We start from the raw sequence: 24,851 nt of genomic DNA, 5'->3' as shown, positions 1-24,851 counted from the left end.
AGTTCTAGCAATATCTTCCAACTCCTCCCAACACAATTTCTGCCTCTTACATTATCACAGCAACATGGCCGATTCTATAAGGCAATAGAACTATTTCCTATATTGGCAAACAATTTCAAAATTTGTTTAAAAAAGTTGGACCCAAAATAGGTGGCAAGGAGAAAGTCTGAACCTTAAAAGAAGAAGGGAATCACACTGGGTGAAATGCATGTTCTACTGGTCTGAATACAGAAACAAAAACAAAACAACAAACAGCCACAACAACTACTCTAGAGATAACTGAGGCACTGAATAACAATTGGATGTTACCTAATATTGCATTGCTGTTGATTTTCTATTGCTACTGATTTTCATTGCTATTGATAGCTGTATTCCATTTATACAATGTGCTAGCAATTATATAATCTGTGGTTGATAAATACGTGGTCAATATATCAGAATTTTCACATAAACTGAAAGCCAACAGAAAATTTCTTTTGGAGAAGAAAGGGGTACTTACGAGCATTCCTCAAAGACTTTGACTCTTTCACAGCCCTCAGGAGGTTCCCTTTTGAACATATAACTATTGTTAGGTTTTGGTGAGGTTGCATATTTGGGCAAAGGAGAGTTGTTCCCATTCTCTGTAAGAAAATGACACACTAGATTACTAAAAATCTTAGTAAATGCATCTTAGTAAATGTATCTTAGTAAAATGCATACCGTACTCTTGGCTACTTTAGGGCAGAAAAGACTTTATTCATCATCACCATAATATGCAGCACAATTTCTGATTTTAAAAAAGGTAAGTGTTAAATAAATGCATAAATAAATAGAACATAGTTTACTTACAATTACCAGAGTCTAGACCTCTATCACTTAGTCCTCAGTATTAACGTTGGTCTAACGGTTGCTTTATTTCTATTCTACATACAGTCAAATATACTCCTATTTCCATTTTTCCCAGCACAAGTATCTGAAATATCTTTTTTATTGCTTGTCTTGACCTCTCCTTCACAATTTCTTAATTTGATCACTCTGCTCCCAGAAGCCCTAAAGGGTATTTTGTATGTAAAATACTTCCTTTTGCCTATGAGCTTTTCATTATAAGGAGAATAAGTTCTACTCATACTTCCAAAACTCCCTGCAAAAGTCTACACCGAAGTTTAAAAAATCTTTACAAATTAACCTTTCATTATCCTGACATTACTGGTTCAGTTTAGCTTAAAATTCTTGATATGTTATACAATTGTTCTACATTTTCAATCTGTATCAACTAAACTATAAATTCCTTGTTGACAGTAGCACTGTGGCCTCCTTTTATTCTTCCACCTCCTTTTCCCTTTTCCTTCCTCACTCTTCTGACCTCCCTTTTCTTCCCCTTTTTCTGTGCCCTTTCCACTAACCTTTATGTTCCACCTTTCCATTCTACCATTTCCCCTTTTCTCTCCCTCCCCACTTTCTTCTCCCTCTTTTCCCTCCCCCACCAGTAATGGGGATTTAACCCAATGTTCCTGCTTTATCTACTATGTAAGCTACAGCTCTAGCCCTTTTTGTTGTTTTTGAGATACAGTTTTGATTTTGATAAGAAAAATTTGAGGCCTGCTTTTCTTATGGAAGAAACTCATAAGCCAGGTGCTGGGGACTCATGCCTGTAATCCTAGGTAGACAGGAGGCTAAGATTTGAGGAATACAGTGCAAATCCAGCCCAGGCAAAGTCTGTGAGAGTCTTATCTCCAAATAAACACTCAAAAACTAGAAGTGGGGCGGGGAGTTTGGCCTAGTGGTAGAGTGCTTGCCCAGCATGCACAAAGACCCCGGGATTCGATTCCTCGGTACCACATATATAGAAAAAGCCAGAAGTGGTTTTTGTGACTCAAGTGGTGGAGCTCCAGCCTTGAGAAAACCCAAGGACAGTGCTAGGGCCCTGAGTTCAAGCCCTGGGACTGACATGAAAAAAAACTGGACATGGCACTGTGGCTCACGTGGTACAGCACTAGTACGCAGACCCTGAGTTCAAGCTCCACAACTGACCGCTACCACTACCAACAAGAAAAATCTCATAAAAGTCAACCAATCATTAGTTTTCTAAAATCAAATTTAACGAAACTGAAAAATATATGGAATTTTTACTTGTAAAAGCAAAATCATAGGCCGGGAGTTTGGCCTATGGTATAGTGCTTGCCTAATATGCATGAAGCCCTGGGTTCGATTCCTCAGAACTACAATGCACAGCAAAAGCTGGAGCTGGTGCTGTGGCTCATGTCATGGTACAGCCATAGCTTGGGAAAAGCCCAAGGACAGTGCTCAGGTCCTGATCTCAAGGCCAGGACTGGCAAAAAAAAAAAAAAAAAAGATCAAATTTGTTTAAAAGACAGAATACTTAATATTCAGATTGCTGGTTCCTGGTTATTTTTATGCCATACTGCATACTTTACCCTTTACTCTAGGTTTTATTTCACATATAAGCCAATTTAATCTTTGCTGGAAAAACTATTTAGAGACTAACCAACATGTTTTATATTTAGTTAGAAAGTACCAAGGTAGGCAACAGAGAACAAAGAGCTTTATAGAAAAAATGTTTATCTGCCTATGAACAAGAAAATTGCATTAGTAAGTGCCCCAAAATTCCTTAAATTCACCAAACTGAACCACTGTCTGAGCAGTATAGCATAACTATTGTGTGGTATAATTTTGTTTAATCTGTGCTTTGATGCCATCACTCTGGTAACCTTGAAAATGAACAGAATGAATGATAAAACATATGGAACTCAATTATTATCCAATGACAATCCCCTCTAGCCTTACCATACCTTTATCCCTGGGATCAACGAGCAGGTCATCAGCTGAACAAGGACTCTCCTCACTGCCTTCATTGGAGATGGTGAGGAAGGATGTGGGGGACACAGACTGAGAGCGGCTGCTATTGTTGCTTCCCTTGTCGGCCCCACCAGGGGTCTGTGTGTCAATGCTTCGTGTGCTGCTGCTTCTCTGTGCAAGTGGGGGAGGCGCACGATGGCCATCTGGAATATCTTGTGGCTGTTATAAAATTGTTAAAGTATAAATGTTGTTAGCACTGATTTTGAAATTCACCTTTTTTTTTTTGCCAGTCCTGGGGCTTGAGCTCAGGGCCTGGGCACTGTCCTTGTGTTTTCTCAAGGTTAGTGCACTACCACTTGAGCCACAGCACCACCTTTCTGCATATGTGGTACCGAGGAATTGAACCCAAGGATTTATGCATGTTAGGCACTCTACCACTAGGTAAGTAATCTACCTTTTGTCTGTAGTGTCAGAAACTCACAAATTCTAAACCAGACATGGTGGTGAATGCCTGTGATTTCAGCACTTATAACAAAAACCTCTCATTTTTTTTCATTTAAAAAAAAAATTTTTTTTTTGCCAGTCCTGAGCTTAAGCTCAGGGCCTGAGCACTGTCCTTGGATTTTTTTCCTCAATGCTAGAATTCTACCACTTGAGCCTCAGCACCACTTCTTTTTTCTATGTATGTGGTACCGAGGAATCGAACCCAAGTCTTCGTGCATGCTAGGCAAGCACTCAACCACTAGGCCAAACTCCCAGCCCCTCATTTAAAATTTTTATTGTTATTATAAAGATGATGTACAGAGAAGTTACAGTTTTATTAGTCAGGTAATGAGTACATTTATTTTTGGATTCTGGTGTACTTTTTTTCCCCTCCCATTCCCACTCACAAATTGTATACATCATTTTCAGTAGTGTGTAGTGAGTACCACTACATTATAGAATCCTGCCTTTATTTTTTTATTTTTTGCTAGTCTCAAGGCTAGAGCTCAGCCATGTGAGCCACAGCACCATTTCCGGGTTTTTCTATATATGTGGTCTTTTTTTTTTTTTTTTTTTTTTTTGCCAGTCCTGGGCTTGGGTTCAGGGCCTGAGCACTGTCCTTGGACTTTCTCAAGGCTAGAGCTCTACCACTTGAGCCTCAGCACCATTTCTGGTTTTTTTCTATGTATGTGGTACCAAGGAATCGAACCTGGGTCTTCGTGCATGCTAGGCAAGCACTCTACCACTAGGCCATACTCCCAGCCTATATATGTGGTCTTTAAAAAAAAAAAATCCCTTCTCCTTACTGGACCTTTATGTTGCCTATTTATGACACTTTGTCCTAATCTGAGAGACCTACCCAAACTCCTAGGTGAGTAATTTGTCTTCCTAGGACCTCATACATATGAGCAGCCCACGATTGTTGGAATAAATAAACTGCTGAATTATTTATCATACATAATTATAAATGTTATTTTTTAAATTATGAAGAATAATCACAGTAAAAAAGGAAAACTCAAATATAATACTAGATTGCATATGGGTAAAGGAAAAGGTTAAGCCAGGGAGGTGGCTTAGCATTTATGAAGCCCTGGGTTTAATTCATTGATACCACATACAAAGAAAAAGCCAGAAATGGTGCTGTGGCTCAGGTGGTAGAGTGCTAGTCTGAGGAAAGTTGAAGGACAGTGCTCAGGCCCTGAGTTCAAGCCACAGGACTGGTCAAAAAAATAAAAAAAATTAAAAAAAAAAAAAAAGGGTTATCCAAGGATTAACAGGCTCCTGCTTCCTTTCTCTTTGTGCTTATTCCCCCGACCACCCCCAAAGGTTTCTTTTCCAAGACACCTTTAATAGAGAGAGTAGTAGAGCTAATGAAACCAAGGAGAGCCTTCAGGATGAAGGCTTACCTTGCTCAGTTAAGAGGCAAACTAGCTTGCGGTATACCTTTGATTCACCTAACTTCAAGAATAGCTCACCATGAAGAGTAGAAAAACTGTGGGAAGTTTGTTTTCATCTTTTTTTTTCTTCCCTATTTGTAGATAGGGTCAAATTATGTTCTCTAAGTTATTCTCTAACAGAGGTCCTCTCCCAAGCAGCTGAGAATTATCTCAGACATAGACCACCACAGCCACCTCAGTGCTTTATCTTTAGGGAACAATCTTAAAACATCAGTAACGTATTTAAACTCTCTAATTCCTCACTCATCAAAGAATACAGGCTTAAGTAAATAACCTTTGTGATATGGTTTTTAAAATTTAAGTAGTAATTTTTCTTATTATATTTTATATGTAACTACTCTTATAATATTTCCTTCACCAAAAAGTAGAGGCTTTGGTAAATATCTTCTGTGATATGGTTTTTAAATCTAAGCAATCATTTCCCTTTGTACATCTTATATATAAGTATTCTTACATGATCTTAGATGACATAAGAACATTTCTTTATTTTTGTGATACTGAGGTTTGATCTTATCCCTGAGCTTGATGGCAGATAATGTCACTTAAGCCCCGTTTCTGGACCTACATGAAGATTATTTCATTTTTGGTGGTACTGACACCCATACTCAGGCTTTGTGCCTGCTAGACAAGTATTCTACCATCTGAGCCACACCTCCAGCTCAATTTTCCTTTAGTTGTTTTTCAGGTAGGGTCTTCGATTTCTTTCCAGTGAAGCTATCCTAGACCAAAATCTTACAAGTATATTCTACTACAATTCACTTACTAATTGAAATGAGGTCTCAAACTTTAGTCCAGACTGGCCTGGAACAGTGATAGTCCTCTACTTCACAGATAGGTGTGAACCACCATTCCTGGATATATCATTCCTAACTACTTCACAGACATATCCTAGCAACTAAATCCAAATAGTAACCAACAAATAACAAGGAACAGGTAGAATTATGCTTAGAAAGTATCTGATGTCCTAAAACCTTTCTCAAATTAGTAAGCTAAACTTTTGTTATATAGAATTACAGCAAATGAAAACATAGTACCTGTCTAGTTTATAAACACAGACACACAAAAGTAGTTTCCAAATTTAAAGTTAGATCAGTTGATTCTGTGAAAACCAAAAAAAATTTCCCATCAGTTGCCAACGTCCAAGTTTTTCAAGAGATTTTTTTTCTAAATAAGTAGCAAGAAATTAAGTATATACAAAAAATGGTCAAATTTTTAAATTTTTTATTGTAATGTATAGAGGGATTACAGTTACATTCACCAAATTGTAGGTGCATTACTTCTCACACATTGATACCCCTTCTCATGTTTTTGTCCCCATTCCCCCCCACACCTCCTAAAAATGGTTAATTTTTAAATTAACTAAAAGAGTTCACGTGTGTGATTTTAAAATACAAATTACTACTGGGCTCTGTGGCTCACGACTATAACCCTAGCTATATAGGAGACTAAATAACAATCACAGTACAAAGCCAACCTGGACAGAAAAGTCTGCGAGGCTCTTACCCCCAATTAACCACCAGAAAACCAGAAGTGGCACTGTGGCTCAAAGTCGTAGAGCACTGGCCTTGAGTAAAAGAGCTCAGGGACAGTGCCCAGACACAAAGTTCAAACTCCAGGACCCCTCTACCCTCCCCCACCAAAAAAAAAAAAAAAAAAAACCCTTAAAAAAAAAAGAAAAAAAACACCAAATCACTTACTATAAGTTGCTCTTCCTTTTCTCCCGTCTCTTTAATTATTATTTCAATCTCCTGATTCAGTCCTTCTACACTATTCCGGAACCGAGAACCTGTTGATTTGGTGATGGGAATTACTGGAACAAGTGTACTCTTTGGAACAGGAGCCTTAAGAAAATGAGGTAGAAAGAAGTAAAAAAAAAAAAAAAAGAAAAAAGGGATTTAATACTACGTACATTTTACTTCTCTAGATTGAAGCTCACTGCAAGTTGATATAACTTAAAGATTTATGAAAATGAAGTTTTAAAAATTAAAGAAATAGAGCATGAGCATGGCCTAGTGGTAACAGTTTTGCCTAACATGCATGAAGTCCTAGATTGATTCCTTGATATCACATACACAGAAAAAGTTGGAAGTGGTGCTGTGACTCAAGGGGTACAGTGCAAGACTTGAGAAAGCTCAAGGACAATGCCTAGGCCCTGAGTCCAAGCCCAAGAAGTGGCAAAAAAAAAAAAATCATGAAATGGATATTGTTAAATTTATAACACAGCAAAGACTAAGGATAAACCCTACATAAAGGGTTTGGTAAATACACATTTAATGTGGTGCGGTAAAATTTTGATACTGACATTATAGACCAAAGTCTAGAAAAAAATCTCGTTTTCTTTCTTTCTTTTTTTGCCAGTCCTGAACTCAGGGCCTAGGCACTGGCCTTGGACATTTTTTGCTAGTGTTCTGCCACTTGAGCCACAGTGCTACTTCTGGTTTTTTCTATGTATGTGGTACTGAGGAATTGAACCTCAGTCTTTTGTGCAAGCTAGGTAAACACTCTACCACTAGACTACACTCCAGCCCCTCAGTGTATTCTCTGTACCAATAGTTTCTCTATATTCCCATGGATTTATCTAAGGGAAGTATTTACATATGTATACAAGTATTTATCTATGAAGCTGTTCATAATGGCATTTTTTTTCTTTTATTTTTTTTCTTTTTTTTGGCTTCAACTTGGTGCCTAGGTGTTGTCCCTGAGCTCCTTTTGCTCAAGCCTAGCACCCTACCTTAAGCCATAGCTCTACCTCTGACTTTATAATAGCAATTGTTTTTAGTAGTGGAAAACTGGAGAGCATCTGGTGAAGAACAGAACATTTGTATTTTAGTGTACTTATGTAATGAAATACTATGTAGCTCTAAAATTTATTGGGTAAATAAAAAAAAATCTGGACACAGATACTAGAGACCTGATAATGAATTTTTTAAAAGTACTAGGTAGGGGCTGGGAATGTGGCTTAGTAGTAAAAAAGCCAGAAGCAGTGCTGTGGCTCAAGTGGTAGAGTATCAGCCTTGAGAGAAAAAGCTCAAGGACAGCATCCATGTGCTGAGTTCAAATCCCAGGATTGGCACAAAAATAAAAAAATACTAGGTACTATCAGTTTTATGTTAATCAATTTTATGCATAGAAGAAAACATACTATACAGAAGAATATAAAACAATTTTTTTAAAGATTTTCATTACATAGCTCAGACTGGCCTACAACTTGGATCCTCGAACTTCAGTTTCCTAACTGCTAGGATTCCAACTATTAATAATAGCTATTACCTATGGTCTTTCTTTTACTTTTTTTTTTTTTTTTTGCCAGTCCTGGGATTTGAACACAGGGCCTGAGCACTGACCTTGGGCTTTTTCCTCAAGGCTAGCACTCTGTCACTTGAGCCACAGCACCATTTCTGGCTTTTTCTAAGTATGTGGTACCAAGGAATCAAACCCAGGTCTTCGTGCATGCTGGCAAGCAGTCTACCAACTAGGCCAAACTCCCTGCCTTTTCTTTTACTTTTGCAATAAAGAAAACTGATAGTTTCTCAAGATGCAATCTTTAATGGATTTATTCAAGTTCTCTGAATCAGTGTACCTCTAAAGTGTACCTCTAAGTTTTATATCTATCTATCTATACATATATATATATATTTAAATTTTTTATTGTAATTAGTAAAAGGGTTACATGATATTTGGCAGATAGAAGGTGCATTAATTCACATACATATATATATTTATTTATTTATTTATTTTTTTGCCAGTCCAGGGCTTAAGCTCAGGGCCTGAGGACTATCCTTGGATTTTTTTCCTCAAGGCTAGAACTCTACAACTTGAGCCTCAGCAGCACCACTTCTGGCTTTTTCTAAGTAGGTGGTACCAAGGAATCGAACCCAGGTCTTCGTGCATGCTAGGCAAGCACTCTACCAGTAGACCAAACTCCCGGCCCATCTAAGTTATATTTTAGCAGTTGTTTTTTTTTTTTTTTTTTTTTTTTTTTTGCCAGTCCTGGGTTTGAGCTCAGGGCCTGAGCACTGTCCTTGGATTTTCTCAAGGCTAGAGCTCTACCACTTGAGCCTCAGCACCACTTCCGGCTTTTTTCTATGTATGTGGTACTGAGGAATCGAACCGGGTCTCCATGCATGCTAGGCAAGCACTCTACCACCAAACCAAACTCCCAGCCCTTAGCAGTAGGTTTGTTAAGCCTAGTGAAAACTATAGAAAGGAAAAACAACTAAGGAAAAGTACATTAGTCTCCCATAACAAAATATCATAGATTGGGTGGCTTAAAGAACAGGAACTGATTTTCTCACCATTAAGGACATTAGAAATCCAAGGTCAAGGTGCTAAAAAGGCCTGGTATGTGGTGTGGGCTCTCCTTTGGATGAATTTCCCTGCTCACCCGAGGTACCTTATACATTTTCTATCCTGGTTCTCAATCTTACTTGTCTATTCTGTACTAGTAGTATTTTTTTTTTTTTTTTGTGATGGATGTAGGGTTGAACTCAAGGCCCTGAGCTTCTATTTACTCAAGATTAGCACTCTATCACTTAACCCACAATTCTACTTCTGGATTTTTGGCACCTTATTGAGACAAGGGCCTCATGGACTTTCCTATCCTGGCTTGCTTTCAAGTTGCTTTGATTCGCAGATCTCAGCCTCCTTAATAACTAGGATTATAGACATGAGCCACCAATGCTTGGCTCCACTAATACATCACTAATTATTAAGTCTATAGAGTAAGTTTTTTTTTATGTCTAGTAAGCTTAAGTGTCCTCTTGATTTTTCTTTTCCATAGTTTTCTTTGTTATACTTTATTTTTTTAATATATTTATATTGTTACTATCAAGGCAATGTATAAAGGAGTTACTGTTTCATGTCAGGTAAACTCTTTTTCTTTCTTTTCTCTTTTGTCAGTTATGGGGCTTGAACTAAGCGCCTGGATGCTGTCCCTGAAATTTTGTGTTCAACACTAATGGTCTACCACTTAGAGCCACAGTGCCACTTTCAGTTTTCTGGTGGTTAATTGGAGGTAAGTGTCTTAAGGACATTCCTCCTGGGCTGGCTTCAAACTATGACCCTCAGTTCTCAGCTTCCTAACTAGCTAGGATTGCAAGCGTGAGCCTTCAGCACCCAGCATGTGTACATGTCTCTGGACAATGTCATGCCTTCCCCTCACTCTCTCCCAGTTTTTCCCTCCCACCTACAAGTTGTGCAATTTTATTTTCAGGTTATGAGTACAGTGCTTCTTGATCAATGACATGTTCTCCCCACGGTTACCCTTTTTAATTATTTGCTTTGCTTACAGACTTCAGTAACAACTTATCTAATTCCATAAGCTTATTGAAACAGGTATATTTTTTGGCATAGTATTGTTTGTAAATTTAATTGGAAGTACAAGCAAATGAATATTTCCTACTCAAGCACTGTAATTCTAAATTATATTTTCTAAAACTTTTCTAATTTTTGTATGTTCTGAAGTTCTAAATAACTTCATTCTAAGTATTTCATCTTCATCCTGCTATTAGAAATTAAGGTTTTCTATAATTATGTTGTCTACCTGGTTGCCATCTGTAATGGAAATCTTAGCTTTATTAGCTTCCTGAGATTTTTTCGTGTATTCCACTTAATTATCTGAAAGAGATGTTTTATTTCTTCGTTATCAATTCTTTTTTTTTTTTTTTTTTTCCAGTCCTGGGCTTGAGCTCAGGGCCTGAGCACTGTCCTTGGACTTTCTCAAGGCTAGAGCTTACCACTTGAGCCTCAGCACCACTTCCGGCTTTTTTCTATGTATGTGGTACCGAGGAATTGAACCCGGGTCTTCATGCATGCTAGGCAAGCACCTTAACCACTAGGCCAAACTCCCGGCCCCTTCATTATCAATTCTAATGACTTCTTTTTTTCTAACTGTATTGGCTAATATCATGAGTCACTAGCATAATCAATGCCTTATTTATGATCTTGAGGAAATGTCTCTAACATACCCTAGGAATCTTAGAGGAAATATCTCTAATATACCCTAAGAAATAGCACTGGCTCTAAAGTTAAGGGATATGTTTGTATATAAACATATTAAGAAAATATTCCTTAATTCTATGTTCATGAGTATTTTTTTCTCCCCACTTTAATAACCCAAGATCAAACCTATGGCCTTGGCAGGCTTGGTGGCTCATACCTACCTATAATCCAGTTATCTGAGAGGGAGATCAGATTAAAAAATAGCCTGGGCAAAAGTTATCAAGAACCCAAATCAACAAATAAGCCGGGGTACATGGCCTAAGACCAGACCTAGCAAAAGCAAAACTCTACCTGAAAATAAACACAATAAAGGGCTTGGAGCATGGCTTAAATGCTCTGTCATTGACATATATCCCCAACACTGTTGAGGGTTTTTATTGGTTGGTTGTGGGGCTTGAACTTGGAGTCTGGGCTCTGTTCCTGAGCTCTTTTTGCTCAAGGCTAGTATTCTACCACTTTGAACCACAGAGCCACTTCTGATTTTCTTGTGGTTGAGTCCCAGGCCTTTCCTGCCCAGGGTGGCTTCAAAACATGATTCTCAGATCTCAGCCTCCTTAGTAACTAGGATTATAGGTATGAGCCACCAGGACCTGGCCCTTTTTTTTTTTATTTGCCAGTTCTGGGGCTTGAACTAAGGGTCTGAGTATTGTCCTTGGGCTTTCTCAAGGCTAGTGGTCTGCCACATAAGCCACAGCACCACTTCCGACTTTTTCTATATATGTGGTACTGAGGAATGGAACCCGGGTCTTCTTACATGCTACACAGGCACTCTACCACTATGCCAAACTCCTGGCCTATTGAATTGTTTTTGTTTTGTTGGATGTGAGGCTTGAAATCTAAGCCTGGGCTCTGTCCCTGAGCTCTTTAGCTCAAGGCTAGTACGTACTACTTTGAGCCACAGTGCCACTTCCGGTTTTCTGGCAGTTAATTGAACATGAGTCTGAAGGACTTTCCTGCTGGTGCTGGCTTTGCACCGTGATCCTCAGATCACAGCTAGGATTACAGGTGTGAGCCACCAGCGACCAGCTTAGTGAGATTTTCAAATGAATAAATTCCCCAGAAGCTATATTCTTTTTCTTCAGTTTAGATAATCAAACATAGTTGGCTAGACATCTACCATTCTGGAATCATCTCCAGTGGTGCTTTGCTGCTTGACTGGCAATGGACTATCTTGGAATTTTCTGTTCAAACTGGTTAGAACAGAACTATGGTCCTCCATTTTACCTTCTGAATAGCTAGGATTACAAGTATAAGCCACTGCCAAGAGGCTAAAATGGAAAACATTTAATATAGATACCATAGCCAAATAACTTGCAAGGCCTGGTGATAACCAGATGAGACAAGAAAAGGAAGGTAAATAATGTTACTCCCTTTTGCCTATTCTTGTTCCTAGGCCCTCACTTACCTTTTCTTTGGGGGAGGGAGAGGCAGAGGGGGACTGTCTTGAACTCTGGGCTTAGGCACTGTCCTAGACCTTTTGTGCTCAAGGCAAGCATTCTACCAATTGAGCTCTACCACTTCCAGCCTTCTGAAGTTAACTGTGATAAGAGTCTCATGGACTTTTCTGCCCAGGCTGGCTTCAAACAGAAATCTTCAGATCTCTGCCTCCTGAGAGGCTGAGCTAGCATTACTGGCAGGAGCCACTAGTACCTGGCTACACTTACCTATTTTTAACTTCAGTGAAGTAATATAGCAGAGGTTCACTAAAACTGGCTATTTCCCATTGGTCTTTTATATCCCTCCTTTCTCTGCCTCCTTCTCTTCCTTCTCCTCCTCCTCCTCCTCCTCTTTGCCAGTCCTGGGGCTTGAACTCAGGTCCTTGGGCACTGTTCTTGGACTTTCTCAAGATTAGTGCTCTTCCACTTGAGCCACAGCATCACTTCCAGCTTTTTCTGTGTATGTGATACCAAGGGCTGAACCCAGGGCTTCATGCATGCTAGGCAAGCAGTCTACCAGGCCACACTCCCCAACTTTTATATCCCTAAGGACTATTCTCATCATCTCTTTTCCTGTCAATCAAAAGTAAAATTATAGCTAGGCATGGCGGCACATGCCTGTAATCCTAGCTTCTCAGGAGGATGAGTTCTGAGGATCTTGGTTCAAAGCCATCCTGGTTACTAAAGACTATGAGACTCTTATCTCCAATTAACCGCCAGAAAACCAGAAGTGGCGCTATGGCTCAAGGAGTAGGGCAGTAGCCTTGAGCTGAAGAGCTCAGGGACAGTGCCCAGGCCCAGAGTTCAAGCCCCACAAAAGACCAAAATAAATAAATAAAGTATAAATAAAAATAGAGTATAATCAAACCAAGGCTATTAAACCCTTCAGATTTGGAATGTACTATTTCAGGGATAAAACAGTAGGTTAATGAAGCTAACACCCTATTTTTGTTTCTTATAGGTCATGGAACAAAATTTTTTTTTAAAAAAAGTCATTTCACCTATACCTAGACCCTTCTTCTGTCAGAAAATAATTAGGTGACAGAGAAGTAGAGTAGACTGAGAAAGTTCTCAGGAGTTTATTAGTACATATACTAGAAACAGAATTTTTATTTTTTCGTTACCGTCAGTATTCAGTTCTAAACTTAACTTCCTCTTATAATTGTCACACAACAAAAATAACAGCTTGCATCAGATGGCATTTTCAGGATAATTTCAGATATGAATTTATCACCTAGGGGAAAATAATTTACCAAGATTTTTATAAAATGCTGACTTTGGATTTTAAGACCATAAAAATATATTAATGTCAAGCAAGCCTGGGCAGAAGAGTCTGCAAGACTTTATGTCACCGGAAGAAGATGGGCTTGATGGAATATATCGGTCAACCCAGCTAAGACAAAAAGCCAAAAATAGGATGACTTCAATTCAGGTGCCAGAAAGCAAGGCTCAGCAGTAGAGTAACTGCCTAATAAGCATGAAGCCTAGAATTCAAATTCCAGTATAGGAGAATGGGGAAGTACATTAGTAAGTTTTCATAGTACAGAAAGCTTAAGTGTATTCTGGCTGTCATGTTGAGAAAAGCACACAGAAACCTGCTAGTATTGTAACTTCACACATCTGCTTTACTGATGTATCTACTTTGCTTCAAGAAACTAAAAGAAGTTATACCCTACACAATTTGGTAAGAAGTGTTTCCCCCTCCCCCCCAGATATAATCTACATAGTAGCAATTATTTATGTTTAATTGTTTAAAGCAAATGAAAAGGAGGAGAAAGGAAGAAAGGAAAAAAATAAATAAGCCTATTTCTCTAAAGCTGACATATCACTGTAGGTAAGTGAGGAAATGACAGTTTATTTAACCAGGAATAGTTATATGATTTGAAAAAAAATAATACACCAAGTTGCCTGGGAAAAATCCAGGGAGGAAGTGGTGCTGTGGTTCAAAGTGGTAGAGTGTTAGCCTTGAACTGAGGAGCTCAGTGACAGTGCCCAGGCCCAGAGTTCAAGTCCCACTTCAGTGGGGGAGAAAGGGGGGGATCCAGAGAATGATTTCTTTACACAATATGCTATTATTTTTTCAGAAACTGACTTCATTCGTGATATATATGTATTTTTTTTCAGGTATTATAAAATACCTGAAAATAACAATCATTATTATATTTGATTTTTATACTTTATTTCAAGGGCTCTGTAAGAAATTTAATAGCATGATTTCAATTTTCCTGTATCTGTATATTCTGCAATATACTAAATATAACACCATATGCAACTGTAAGAGTGTTATCAGATTAGCTGAGAACTATTCTTCAGACAACTCTGAATGTTAAAGTTCTTCATTGTGCTAAGCTAAAAATCTTTAAAAACTGGGCACTGGCTGCTTAGACCTACAATGCTAGCTAGTCAGGAGGCTGAGATCTGAGGATCATAGTACAAAGTCAGCATAGGCAGGAAAGTCCAAGAGACTCATCTCCAACTAAACACCAGAAAACTGGAAGTGGTGCTGTGGATCAAAGGGGAACAGCGCTAGTCTTGAGCAAAAGGGCTCAAGGACAGTGTACAGGTGCTGAGTTCAAGCCCCATAACCAATCAAAACCAACAACACACACACCCATACACAACAAAACTTTAGAGCTGCAAATTCAAAAACACCAAGAACAAGTAAATACTTCCTATTCTCTTAGCTCTTATTTTTCCTCAAAGTAAATGTTTCAGTAGTTTTTAACAACCATTATTTCTAGTTAGGTAAACCACTATTTTCAAAGCTTTATTATTATTCATTTACATTTCCTATCTATCTATCTATCAATCATCTATCATTGTGTGTATAAGAAAAAAAAAGAAATCAAGGGCTGAGGATGTAATTAAATGGTCAATAGTTGCTTAATATATGCAAGGCCCTGGGTTTGAGCATAAGCATTCCTAAAAAAAAAAAGTGTATAAAAATACAAAACTGTTTTATGTTTTTCTCAGAAGAATCAAGAGAAGGGGTGACCAAAGTACATCTCCCCCAAACAACAATCAACATACATTCTAACTTACATTTCTGTTTCACATGGTTTCAAAATATGTGAACGAAGACTGCAGTATTACAGAGTCAGGACAGATAGAAAAATCACTTATCAGAACAGAATTAGCTTAGTAAGAGTAAGAAACAGGAAAGGTTTGAAGGATAAAGATGAGAGGTTGGATCCGATAGTACATGTCTACAATCATAGCTACACAGGAGGGGAAAGTACATAGGATGAGAGGTTTGAGGCCAGCTGGGCAAAGTTAGGATGACGGCCCATTTGAAAAGCAAGCCAAAGGCAAAGGACTGGGGGCATAGTTCAAGTTAAGGAGTTCTTGCCTAGCAAATGGAAGGCTGAGTTCAATCTTTAAAACCAAAAAAAAAAAAAAAAAAATTAAGGGACGGAAAAGGAAAAGGAGGGGAGGGAGGGACCTGTTAATAGTCAAGTAGGATGGGACAAGGTATGATCTTCAACAGAGTTCCATGAGAAAAATAAGCCAGAAAGCCTAATACAACCAATTATTAGACTGGTGGAAACAAATAAAGCAAACACTTGAAAAAGCTTTGGTATTTTAAGGGCTTCTGATTCCAGGCCTCCCGGTAGTTATGATTTTTCTTATCCTGTCACCATTACCTATTTATGTTTTTCATTGATAGCTATCACTTCAGCTCTACTAAGTCCCAATAAATACCACAAGCAGAAGTATTTACTCTTATGGCCAAATCTTAAAAAATAATAGCAATCATGCTGTGGACTGACAAAGATTCTACTGCAAAACTACAGTTTTTATTCTGAGGTACAATTTTTTTCCTCTTCTAGTTCACCAACTCTTGCACTCAAATCCTTGTAGCACTCAAATCCTTCCAGCCCTCAAGCTTAATAGTTTCCTCAGCCCAGACTAAGAAATAAGAAAATTCTATGGAAAAGCTTTCCTGAGGCTGTAGCAACAGCTAGAAAATACCTGCATGATTTTGAAATTCCCACCTCAAAATTAGTTTATACATTTGAGATGATCTCCCAGCTTTTCTGTTACGAATAACTGATAGTCTTCAGTTCAAGGGGAAAAAAAGTGGTATTTTATTCTTTCTTTCCTTTTCTTTTTCTTTTCTTTTCTTTCTTTCTTTTTTGATCAGTCTGGGGCTTGTACTCAGGGCCTGGGCAATATCTTTGGGATTTCTTAAGACTAGAGCTCTACCACTTAAGCCACAGCACTTCTGGCTTTTTCTGTGTATGTGGTACCAAGGAATTGAACCCAGGGCTTCACACATACTGGGAAGGCACGTTACCACTAGGCCATGCTTCTGGTCCCCCAAAATGTGTTGTTTTCTAATGGAACTATTAAAAACAAAACAAAAAAAACAAAACCCTTCCAAACCATGTGTTCGTGGTTCATACCTGTAATCCTAGCTAGTTAGAGGTTTAGATTTGAATATTGTAGTTCTGCCAGTCTGGGCAGAAAGCCTGTGAGCTATTACCTCCAAGTAACCACCACAAAACAGAAAGTGGTACTGTGGCTTAAAGGGGTGTCTCCAACTATGTATTAATCTAATTGAAGACTAAAATACAATAAATCAAAGCACATGTTTAGTTAGGTACTGGTGGCTCATACCTGTAATCCTAGCTACTGAGGAGGCTAAGATTTCAGGGTCATGGCTCCGTGCTAGCCTGGGTAGGAAAGTCCTTGGAGACTATCTCCAATTAACCATCAAAAAGCTGGAAGTGGAACTGTGGCTCAAGTGGTAGAGCTTTGAAATCTCAGGGACAATATCCAGGCCCTGAGTTCAAGCCCCAGGGTAAGTGTGCGCATGTGCACCGTGCTTGAGTGCATACGTGTTTACACAAGCGTATGCACAGGTGCGCGCGCGCGCGCACACACACACACACACACACACAGACACACCAAAAAATATAATTAGGTATGTCTCCTAGAAGTCCTATCCAACGTTACCAATGAAAAATATCGTTTTGCCAACTGTGTATGTATATTTTAGAAAGGCTGTGACTCGGTTTTTATCTTTTTATATTTATTTATTTATTATTTGTGTCAGTATTAGAGCTTGAACTATTGATCTCAACTGTTTAACTTTTTTTGCTCAAGAGTGATATGCTACCATTTGAACCACATTTCTCCTCCTGGCTTTTTGCTGGTTAACTGGGATAGAGTCTCAATTTTTCTGACCAGGATAGCTTTGGATATTTTTGTTATAAACAATTACTTACTAATCACCTGACTAAAAAAGAAAATCAAATTACTTTTCTGGATTTTTGTAGTAACTCAATGCATACCTGACACTGGTTAATAGCTGCATGGTTGCCATGGAATGGAGACTGTCTTTCTTTATCTCTATGATGACGACTGCTGTGTTTACTTCTCTGCAATTGCTGACGTAATTTTGCAATCTGAAAAAAAGGAAGAAACATGTATACCAGAATGTTTTCCACTAATATATATATATATATACTTGCTTAGTAAGAATAAAAACCACCCTTAATAAATTTTAAACTGTATCACAAAATCCAATTCATTGTACAAAATGTTTATACCTACAAGTGTAAAAATGCCTTTCTTTTAAAGAGAAACAAAACTATGTTCCAACATTGTTCTTAGTCTTCAAGGTTCCTAAGTACTAAACAAATGAAGTTTTAGAAGCACTTAGAATAAATTACAGCTTTCAGGAAGAATTCAAAAAGAACAGTAATTATTCTCTTACTGCCTTTACCTTAAGTCAATTTAAGTCAATTTTTACTTCCATTTAGATTTCTTTATAGAACATAAAACCTTTAACAACTCTAAAATCTTTTTTTTTGGCCAGTCCTGGGCTTGGGCTCAGGACCTGAGCACCGTCCTTGGCTTTCTCAAGGCTATAGCTCTACCACTTGAGCCACAGCACCACTTCTGGCTTTTTTCTATGTATGTGGTACCAAGGAATCAGACCTGGGTCTTTGTGCATGCTAGGGAAACACTCTAACACTAGGCCAAACTCTCCTGGCCCAACACATATTTAATCTTTAATAGTAAATATAATTCTAATGACCATCCCACTATTTTATCTTGACTGATATATATATATTTTTTTTTTTTTTCTTTTTTTGCCAGCCCTGGCACTTGAAACTCAGGGCTGGACACTGTTCTTGAGCTTTCTCAAGGCTAGCACCTTACTACTTGAGCCACAACACCAGTTCCTGCTTTTTTGTGTATGTGGTATCCAGGGATTGACCTAGAGCTTCCTGCTGGCTATGCGAGAACTCTACCATTAGGTCACACTCCAGGCACTTGACTGAATTTTTATATCTGCATGTGTAAAATATGAGTATCACTACAGTCACAGAAAATATTGGTACAAAGCCATAACCAACCTGGTTAAAATGAGTTACCAAATTTCAGAAATACTACCATGTGCAAAACAAAAAAGTGAATTTATCAGTATAGTTTAAAAAATGCAATATTTACATCATATTGATAGGTAAGAACTATACTATTTTTTCTGAAAAAAAACTACACAATCAAGAACATTCCCTTATTCAAAATCAACAAAGTAACTTTTATTAAATCAACGAAGTAACTTTCCTCTCCTCTCTCAAGTCTTAAAAAAAGAAAATGACAAATTGTTAAGGCCTGTAACTTTAAAGAGCTGATAACTAAATGATAGAAATAAGTCAAGTTTCTACTTCCAAGGAATAATTTTCCTGACCTCTTTGAGTTGATCTGTGCTGCCCCAGGATGCTGAGCGCTTGTGAGAGCCTTTCTTCTTTTCCAAGTATTCTTCAGCCCAGGCACTCTCTGTCTATAATGGAAAAAAGAGGGAAGGTAGTTTAACAAAAAATACGTAAGCACAGCCAGGAACCAATGCTTCAGGCCTATTATCCTACCCACTCAGGAGGCTAAGATCTGAGGATCATGGTTCAAAGCCAGCCCACCCAGGAAAGTCCATGAAACTTATCTCCAATTAACTACCAAAAAACTAAAGTGGCATTGTGGCTCAAAGTAGCAGCATGCTAGCCTACAACAAAAAAGCTCAGGGACAGAGTCCTAGGTCCTAAATTCAAGTCCCACAACCAACAACAACAAAACATTTTAATAATAAAATATGCTATATATTTTCCCTATAAAATACATTTCCATTACAGAAAAATTTGTTATCAACATATATTTAAAATATCAAATTACTCAGACTTCTCCTAACACCAGTTAAATACAATTAATATTCTTAGTATAATTCTTTCACTTCTATACTACTAAAAATAATTTTCACAAATCTGTACTTGTAAGTCCAGCATTTACTGGCAAAAGTAAACTACAGAGATGAGAATAACAGGAATGTTTGGTGTTTGTCCTTATTTTGTCCTTTGTTTTCCTAGGTATTATCTGACCCAATACATTAAGTTCTATAAGTTTTACAGATAAGAGAACAATGACAGTGAAGAGGTTACATAAATTGCCAATAGTCTTTAGCCTAGGAATTGTGAAAGCCAAAAAATAAACCGACTCCAGAGGCTCATAATGTTAAGTGTCTATATCAGTCTACCCGCTTTAAGTATGAACATATTTTAAAAGTTTCAAAATGTTGGCATTAGTAGTTATACCAAACCCAGAATGGAATAGTGTAACAGAAATAAAAATAAAGGAATTTTTAGCATACAGTAAGTATAGTCACCCTCAAAAGTAATAAGAGAAAAAACAAGTTAAGCATTAATAAGACTGATAATATAGGGCCGGGAGTTTGGCCTAGTGGTTAAAGTGCTTGCCTAGCATGCATGAAGACCCGGGTTTGATTCCTCGGTACCACATACATAGAAAAAAAAAAAGCCGGAAGTGGTGCTGAGGCTCAAGTGGTAGAGCTCTAGCCTTGAGAAAGTCCAAGGACAGTGCTCAGGCCCTGAGCTCAAGCCCACGACTGGCAAGGAAAAAAAAAAAAAAAAAAAGACTGATAATATAAATTCTTTTGATAATATTAAACTCTTCTACATTGCTGGTGTGAGCATACAGCCTATTCAGAGGGAGATTTGGCAGTCAGTGTCAAAAGTTTTAACATGTACATGGTTTGACAGTGCAATCCTTGGTAATTTTCTTGCAGATGGACAAAGCATAGTCCTTATATGCAAAATGACATATTTGTATTATTCCAGCACTGTCCTTACACATAAAAGACTAGGTAATGCAAATAAATTGGAAATAGGCTTGGCTAAATCAATGATGGCATACTTTCACAAAAGAATACTACACAGCTATTAAAAAATAAGGAAATTTACAAATGTATGGATATGAAATAACTTCTAGATATACTGCTATGTGAAAGATCTCAAGGCTTAGTAAAGTGTGTACAGCAACTGATTGCTAGAAAAAATGTAAATAAATTATCTTTGGAAAAATAAAGAAAATGATTATGAGTGACTCAAGAAGATTCTTCACCACACCCTCTGTACCTCTTTAATTCTGTATTGTAGAAATGCATAATCAAAACAATAAAAAGCTCTAAAATAAACTGTTAGTACTCTGAACTGCCAATTACTAACTGCCAGTTATTTTGGAAATAGAAGCATAACCTCCCAATATTTAAAGATTTTTGGCATGAAAGTATCTTATACCATACCTTTTGTATGGTAATTAACTGCTTAAGTCCAAATTCTATTATTTAAAAAAAACAAAACAGTGTGATAAGCTAGGTATAGTGGCTCATGCCTATAATCCTAGCTACTTGGGAAGAGATTGAGAGGATAGCAGTTCAAGACCAGCCTATGCAAGAAGTTAACTAAGACCTCATCTTAACCAATAAAAATTGGACATATGAATGTTATCCTAGCTGTGTGAGAAGAGCAAATAAGAAGGGTCTTGGCTGATCCAGGCAAAAAGGGAAACTCCATTTAAAAATTAGCATAAGCAAAATGGCCTGGAGATATGGTTCAAGTGGTAGAACACTCACCTAGCAAGTATAAACTACAAGACAAATCCCTCTCCAAATTGTGATGCATTAAAAACTAGGTTACAGGGGCAGGGAGTTTGGCCTAGTGGTAGAGTGCTTGCCTAGCATGCACGAAAACCCGGGTTCAATTCCTCGGTACCCCACATACATAGCAAAAAGCTGGAAGTGGTGCTGAGGCTCAAGTTAGAGTGCTAGCCTTGAGAAAGTCCAAGGACAGTGCTCAAGCCCTGAGCCCAGGCCCAGGACTGTCAAAAAAAAAAACCAAACAAACAAAAAAACTAGGTTATAAAGAATAAATTTTTTTTTTACACCTACAAATAATCTATCAGAATTATCTTGGGAATTTTTTAAATGAACAAGACCCACTGCAGAGGGCCGGGAGCATGGCCCCCGTAGAGTGCTTGCCAAGCATGCACAAAAACCTGGGTTTGACTCCTCCGTACCACATACATAGAAAAAGCTGCAAGTGGTGCTGTGGCTCAAGTGGTGGAGCTCTAGCCTTGAGAAAACCCAAGGACAGTGTTTACGCACTGAGCTCAAGTTGAAGGACTGGGGAAAAAAAAAAAGACCCACTACAGAGTATCCACTACAAGAACCTGCACTTTAAACAAGCTTCTCAAAAAATCCTCATATATTAATGTTTCAAGATTTTGAACAGTGAGTGGAATACTAGGGAAAAATGGCTTCAGAGTAAAACATTACAGTGAAAGTTGTAAGAAACCTACCTGTGTAGCTTTGTCCCTCATGCAAGGTGCTACTTGCCCATGACTGTCTCGAGGCCAATGCCCAGCAAGGTACGGAGCTGCAAGTGTATCCAAGGAGGAAGTGCGACGGATAATGCTGGAGGGACTGGAGGAAGGCAGTCGTGTTTTGTCACCTAGATGAAAAGGGGAAAAAAAGTGTTTTAATGTTGACAAAGGGACAAAAAGTTTTAAAATATTTATAGAAGTTCTAGAACCTGCCAGGAGCTGTTGGCTTACCCTGGTAATCCTAGCTACTAAGGAGGCTGAGATCTGAGGATCACAGGTCAAAGACAATCTGGGCAGGAAAATTCGTGAAATTCAGAACACCAAAAGTAGAACTGTGGCTCAAAGTGGCAGAGTGAAAGCCCTGGGTGAAAGAGCTCAGGAACAGCACCTAGGCCCTGAGTTCAAGCCTTCAATGGAACAATCGAAACAACAAAAAAAGTTCTGTAATGTAAATATACAAAAGTAAGCATGAAAAAGAATGAAAATTCAAGGTCTTGGGTTCCCTAAACCACATTATACTACTGCCAGAAAGAGAGAAAGAAAGAAAGAGAAAGAGAGAGAGAGAGAGAGAGAGAGAGAGAGAGAGAGAAAGAAAGAGGGAAGGAAGGAAGGAGAATGAAAGAAAGAGCAAGCAGGCAGGCAGAGGGCAGGCAGGCAAAATTTACAAGACTCCAGGATTAGATGGAGAGAAGATAGTTGATCCCAGTGGTTATATACTATTTTTTTTTTTTTTGCCAGTTTGAACTCAGAGTCTGAGCATTGTCTTTGAGCTTTCTCAAAGCTAGCACTCTACCATTTAAGCTACAATACCACTTGTGGCTTTTTCTGTATATGTGGTACTGAGGAATCAAACCCAGAGCTCCACGAATGCTAGGCAAGCACCCTACCACTGAGTCACATTCCCAACCTTAAACATTATTATTATTATTATTATTTTAGTGGGTTGTGGGGCTTGAACTCAGCCTGGTTGCTGTCTGTGAGCTCTACAGCTCAAGGCTATTGCCCTACCCTTGAGCCAAGCCCCACTTCCCATATTCTAGAGGTTTATTGGAGATAAGAGTCGCAGGTCTTTTTGTGCCGGGATGGCTTTAAATCTTGATCCTCAGATCTGAGCCTCCTGAGTTGCTAGGATTACAGGTGTGAGCCACTGCGCTGACTCTTAAACATTACTCATAAGAATTTCTCCTCTGTTGGAGATATACCTAAAACACAGCTTTTGTGACACCTTTGTGACGTTTTTTTTAATGTACAAAAAAAATCAAAAACTACATTTTTCCCCAATTAAAGAATTAGAACTTTTTTTGGGGGGGGAGGTTGTATGGGAGGATTAAGGGAAGGGACCTCTTATACATAAACTGCAGGGCATATCTCATTAGTATCTTGAAGACTTTTTTTAAAAATAAAAACTGGGGGGGGAGGGGGGGCTCGAAGTTCAGCCTAGTGGTAGAGTACTTGCCTAGCATGCACGAAGACCGGGGTTCGATTCCTCAGTACCACATACACAGAAAAAAGCCAGAAGTGGTGCTGAGGCTCAAGTGGTAGAGCTCTAGCCTTGAGAAAGTCCAAAGACAGTGTTCAGGCCCTGAGTTCAAGCCTAGGACTGGCAAAAAAAAAAAAAAAATTCAAAATAAAAACTGAAGTTTCCTTTGACAGTTCACATGATAACAGTGACATCCTTAGTAGCCTGGAGGAGAAAACTATACAAAATGATTAGCTAATAAACTGGTCATATTAGCAATCAGTCTCTACTCAAAACAGCTTTAATTATTACTAGATTAGTGTGCTTGAATTTACTCTGTCCATGAATGCTTTTGCTGCCTGAGAAATAAAATTATTACATAAGTTTCTCCAGTAGAGAAAGACTGAGAAAAAAAAAATGTTTAAGAGATTAACTAGCCAGGGTGCAATGGCTCATGCCTGTAATCCTAGCTACTCGGGAGGCTGAGATATGAGGATCAAAGCCAGCCCAGGCACAAAAGGACCTGAGACTCTTCTCTCCAATTAACTTCTAGAAATGGGAAGTGGGCCTTGGCCCAAGAATAGGGCAGTAGCCTTGAAGCTGAAGAGCTCAGTTGTGACCCACAACCAACAACAACCAAACAAAAAAAAAAAAGAGAGAGAGAGAGAGACAGATTAACTAGATGGGCTCTGGAATTAAGGACACCAGGTATAATGATGTACTCTCAAGCATGATATTGTAGCATTCCTCCCTGGAGAAACTGACCAGAGAAGAAAAAAACTAACATTTGGGAGTCTCTGCATAGTCATTCTACACAAGTATCTCTAAACTAACAGCTTCATTCTGACACACAGAACATTTAATCAGCATTTTAGCAATCCATTTAAATATTAATAAGAAACTAAAAAAAAAAAACCACTGGACAAGAAACATAAAGTTCAAGATAAAAAGAGCTGAGAAAAATGAAGAGAGCAAAAGGAAAGCTTTGAGGGTACTGATACCTTAAAGCATCTTTACAATGAGAGAGCAAGGTAAGTGCTCTTGAAAAATGGAATATGACAGACAATACATAAAAACCAACATAATACAAATAAATCTGCTTGAAAAGGAAGAGGAAAAGCAAAGTATCTGAAGCTACAAACAGAAATTTAAAAATTATAGGTTTAATCCAAGATATACCACATCTGGATCTGCATAAAAATTGTGCATACGTATATATGTATATGTATGTACATAAATGAAATTTTATATATCTATCAAGAAGAATATCCTATTATTTGCAGGAAAATAGATGGGCCTGGGAAAAATCATGTGAAATTAGACAACAAAAAGTACATATTTTCTTTCATATGTGGTAGTCCTAAAATATAGATATATGAAAACACAGAAAGGGTCATATTCAAATACTGTATACATGATCAAAATTACTGAAGTATAGTTAACACAGGGGTAGGTTTCCATGATATAATCCCTTTGAGCAATTAACAAACAATTTAACAAAATGAATACCAGGAAGCGGTACTGAGTCTTGACTGTGAG

The 24,851-nt window shown here is 38.1% G+C and overlaps 1 protein-coding gene across 1 annotated transcript in view; it reads right to left on the bottom strand.

Annotated features, from left to right (window-relative positions):
* Fam117b (family with sequence similarity 117 member B) overlaps nt 1–24,851 on the bottom strand; it is a 45,998-nt gene that overhangs the window by 8,065 nt on the left and 13,082 nt on the right. The window contains exons 2-7 of the mRNA XM_090354615.1: nt 21,830–21,981; nt 18,876–18,968; nt 17,470–17,583; nt 6,434–6,577; nt 2,790–3,015; nt 500–620 (exon numbers count right to left, since the gene is read on the bottom strand). Coding sequence (XP_090210741.1) covers nt 500–620; nt 2,790–3,015; nt 6,434–6,577; nt 17,470–17,583; nt 18,876–18,968; nt 21,830–21,981 — 850 coding nt within the window. The remainder of the gene's footprint in view (nt 1–499; nt 621–2,789; nt 3,016–6,433; nt 6,578–17,469; nt 17,584–18,875; nt 18,969–21,829; nt 21,982–24,851) is intronic.

This window comes from Megascapheus bottae, chromosome 21 (assembly GCF_031878675.1).
Source record: "Megascapheus bottae isolate mThoBot1 chromosome 21, mThoBot2.hap1, whole genome shotgun sequence".
Lineage (NCBI taxonomy): Eukaryota > Metazoa > Chordata > Mammalia > Rodentia > Geomyidae > Megascapheus > Megascapheus bottae.
The sequence above is the reverse complement of the archived record's forward strand: the minus strand, read 5'-3'. Positions and strand labels throughout refer to the sequence as shown.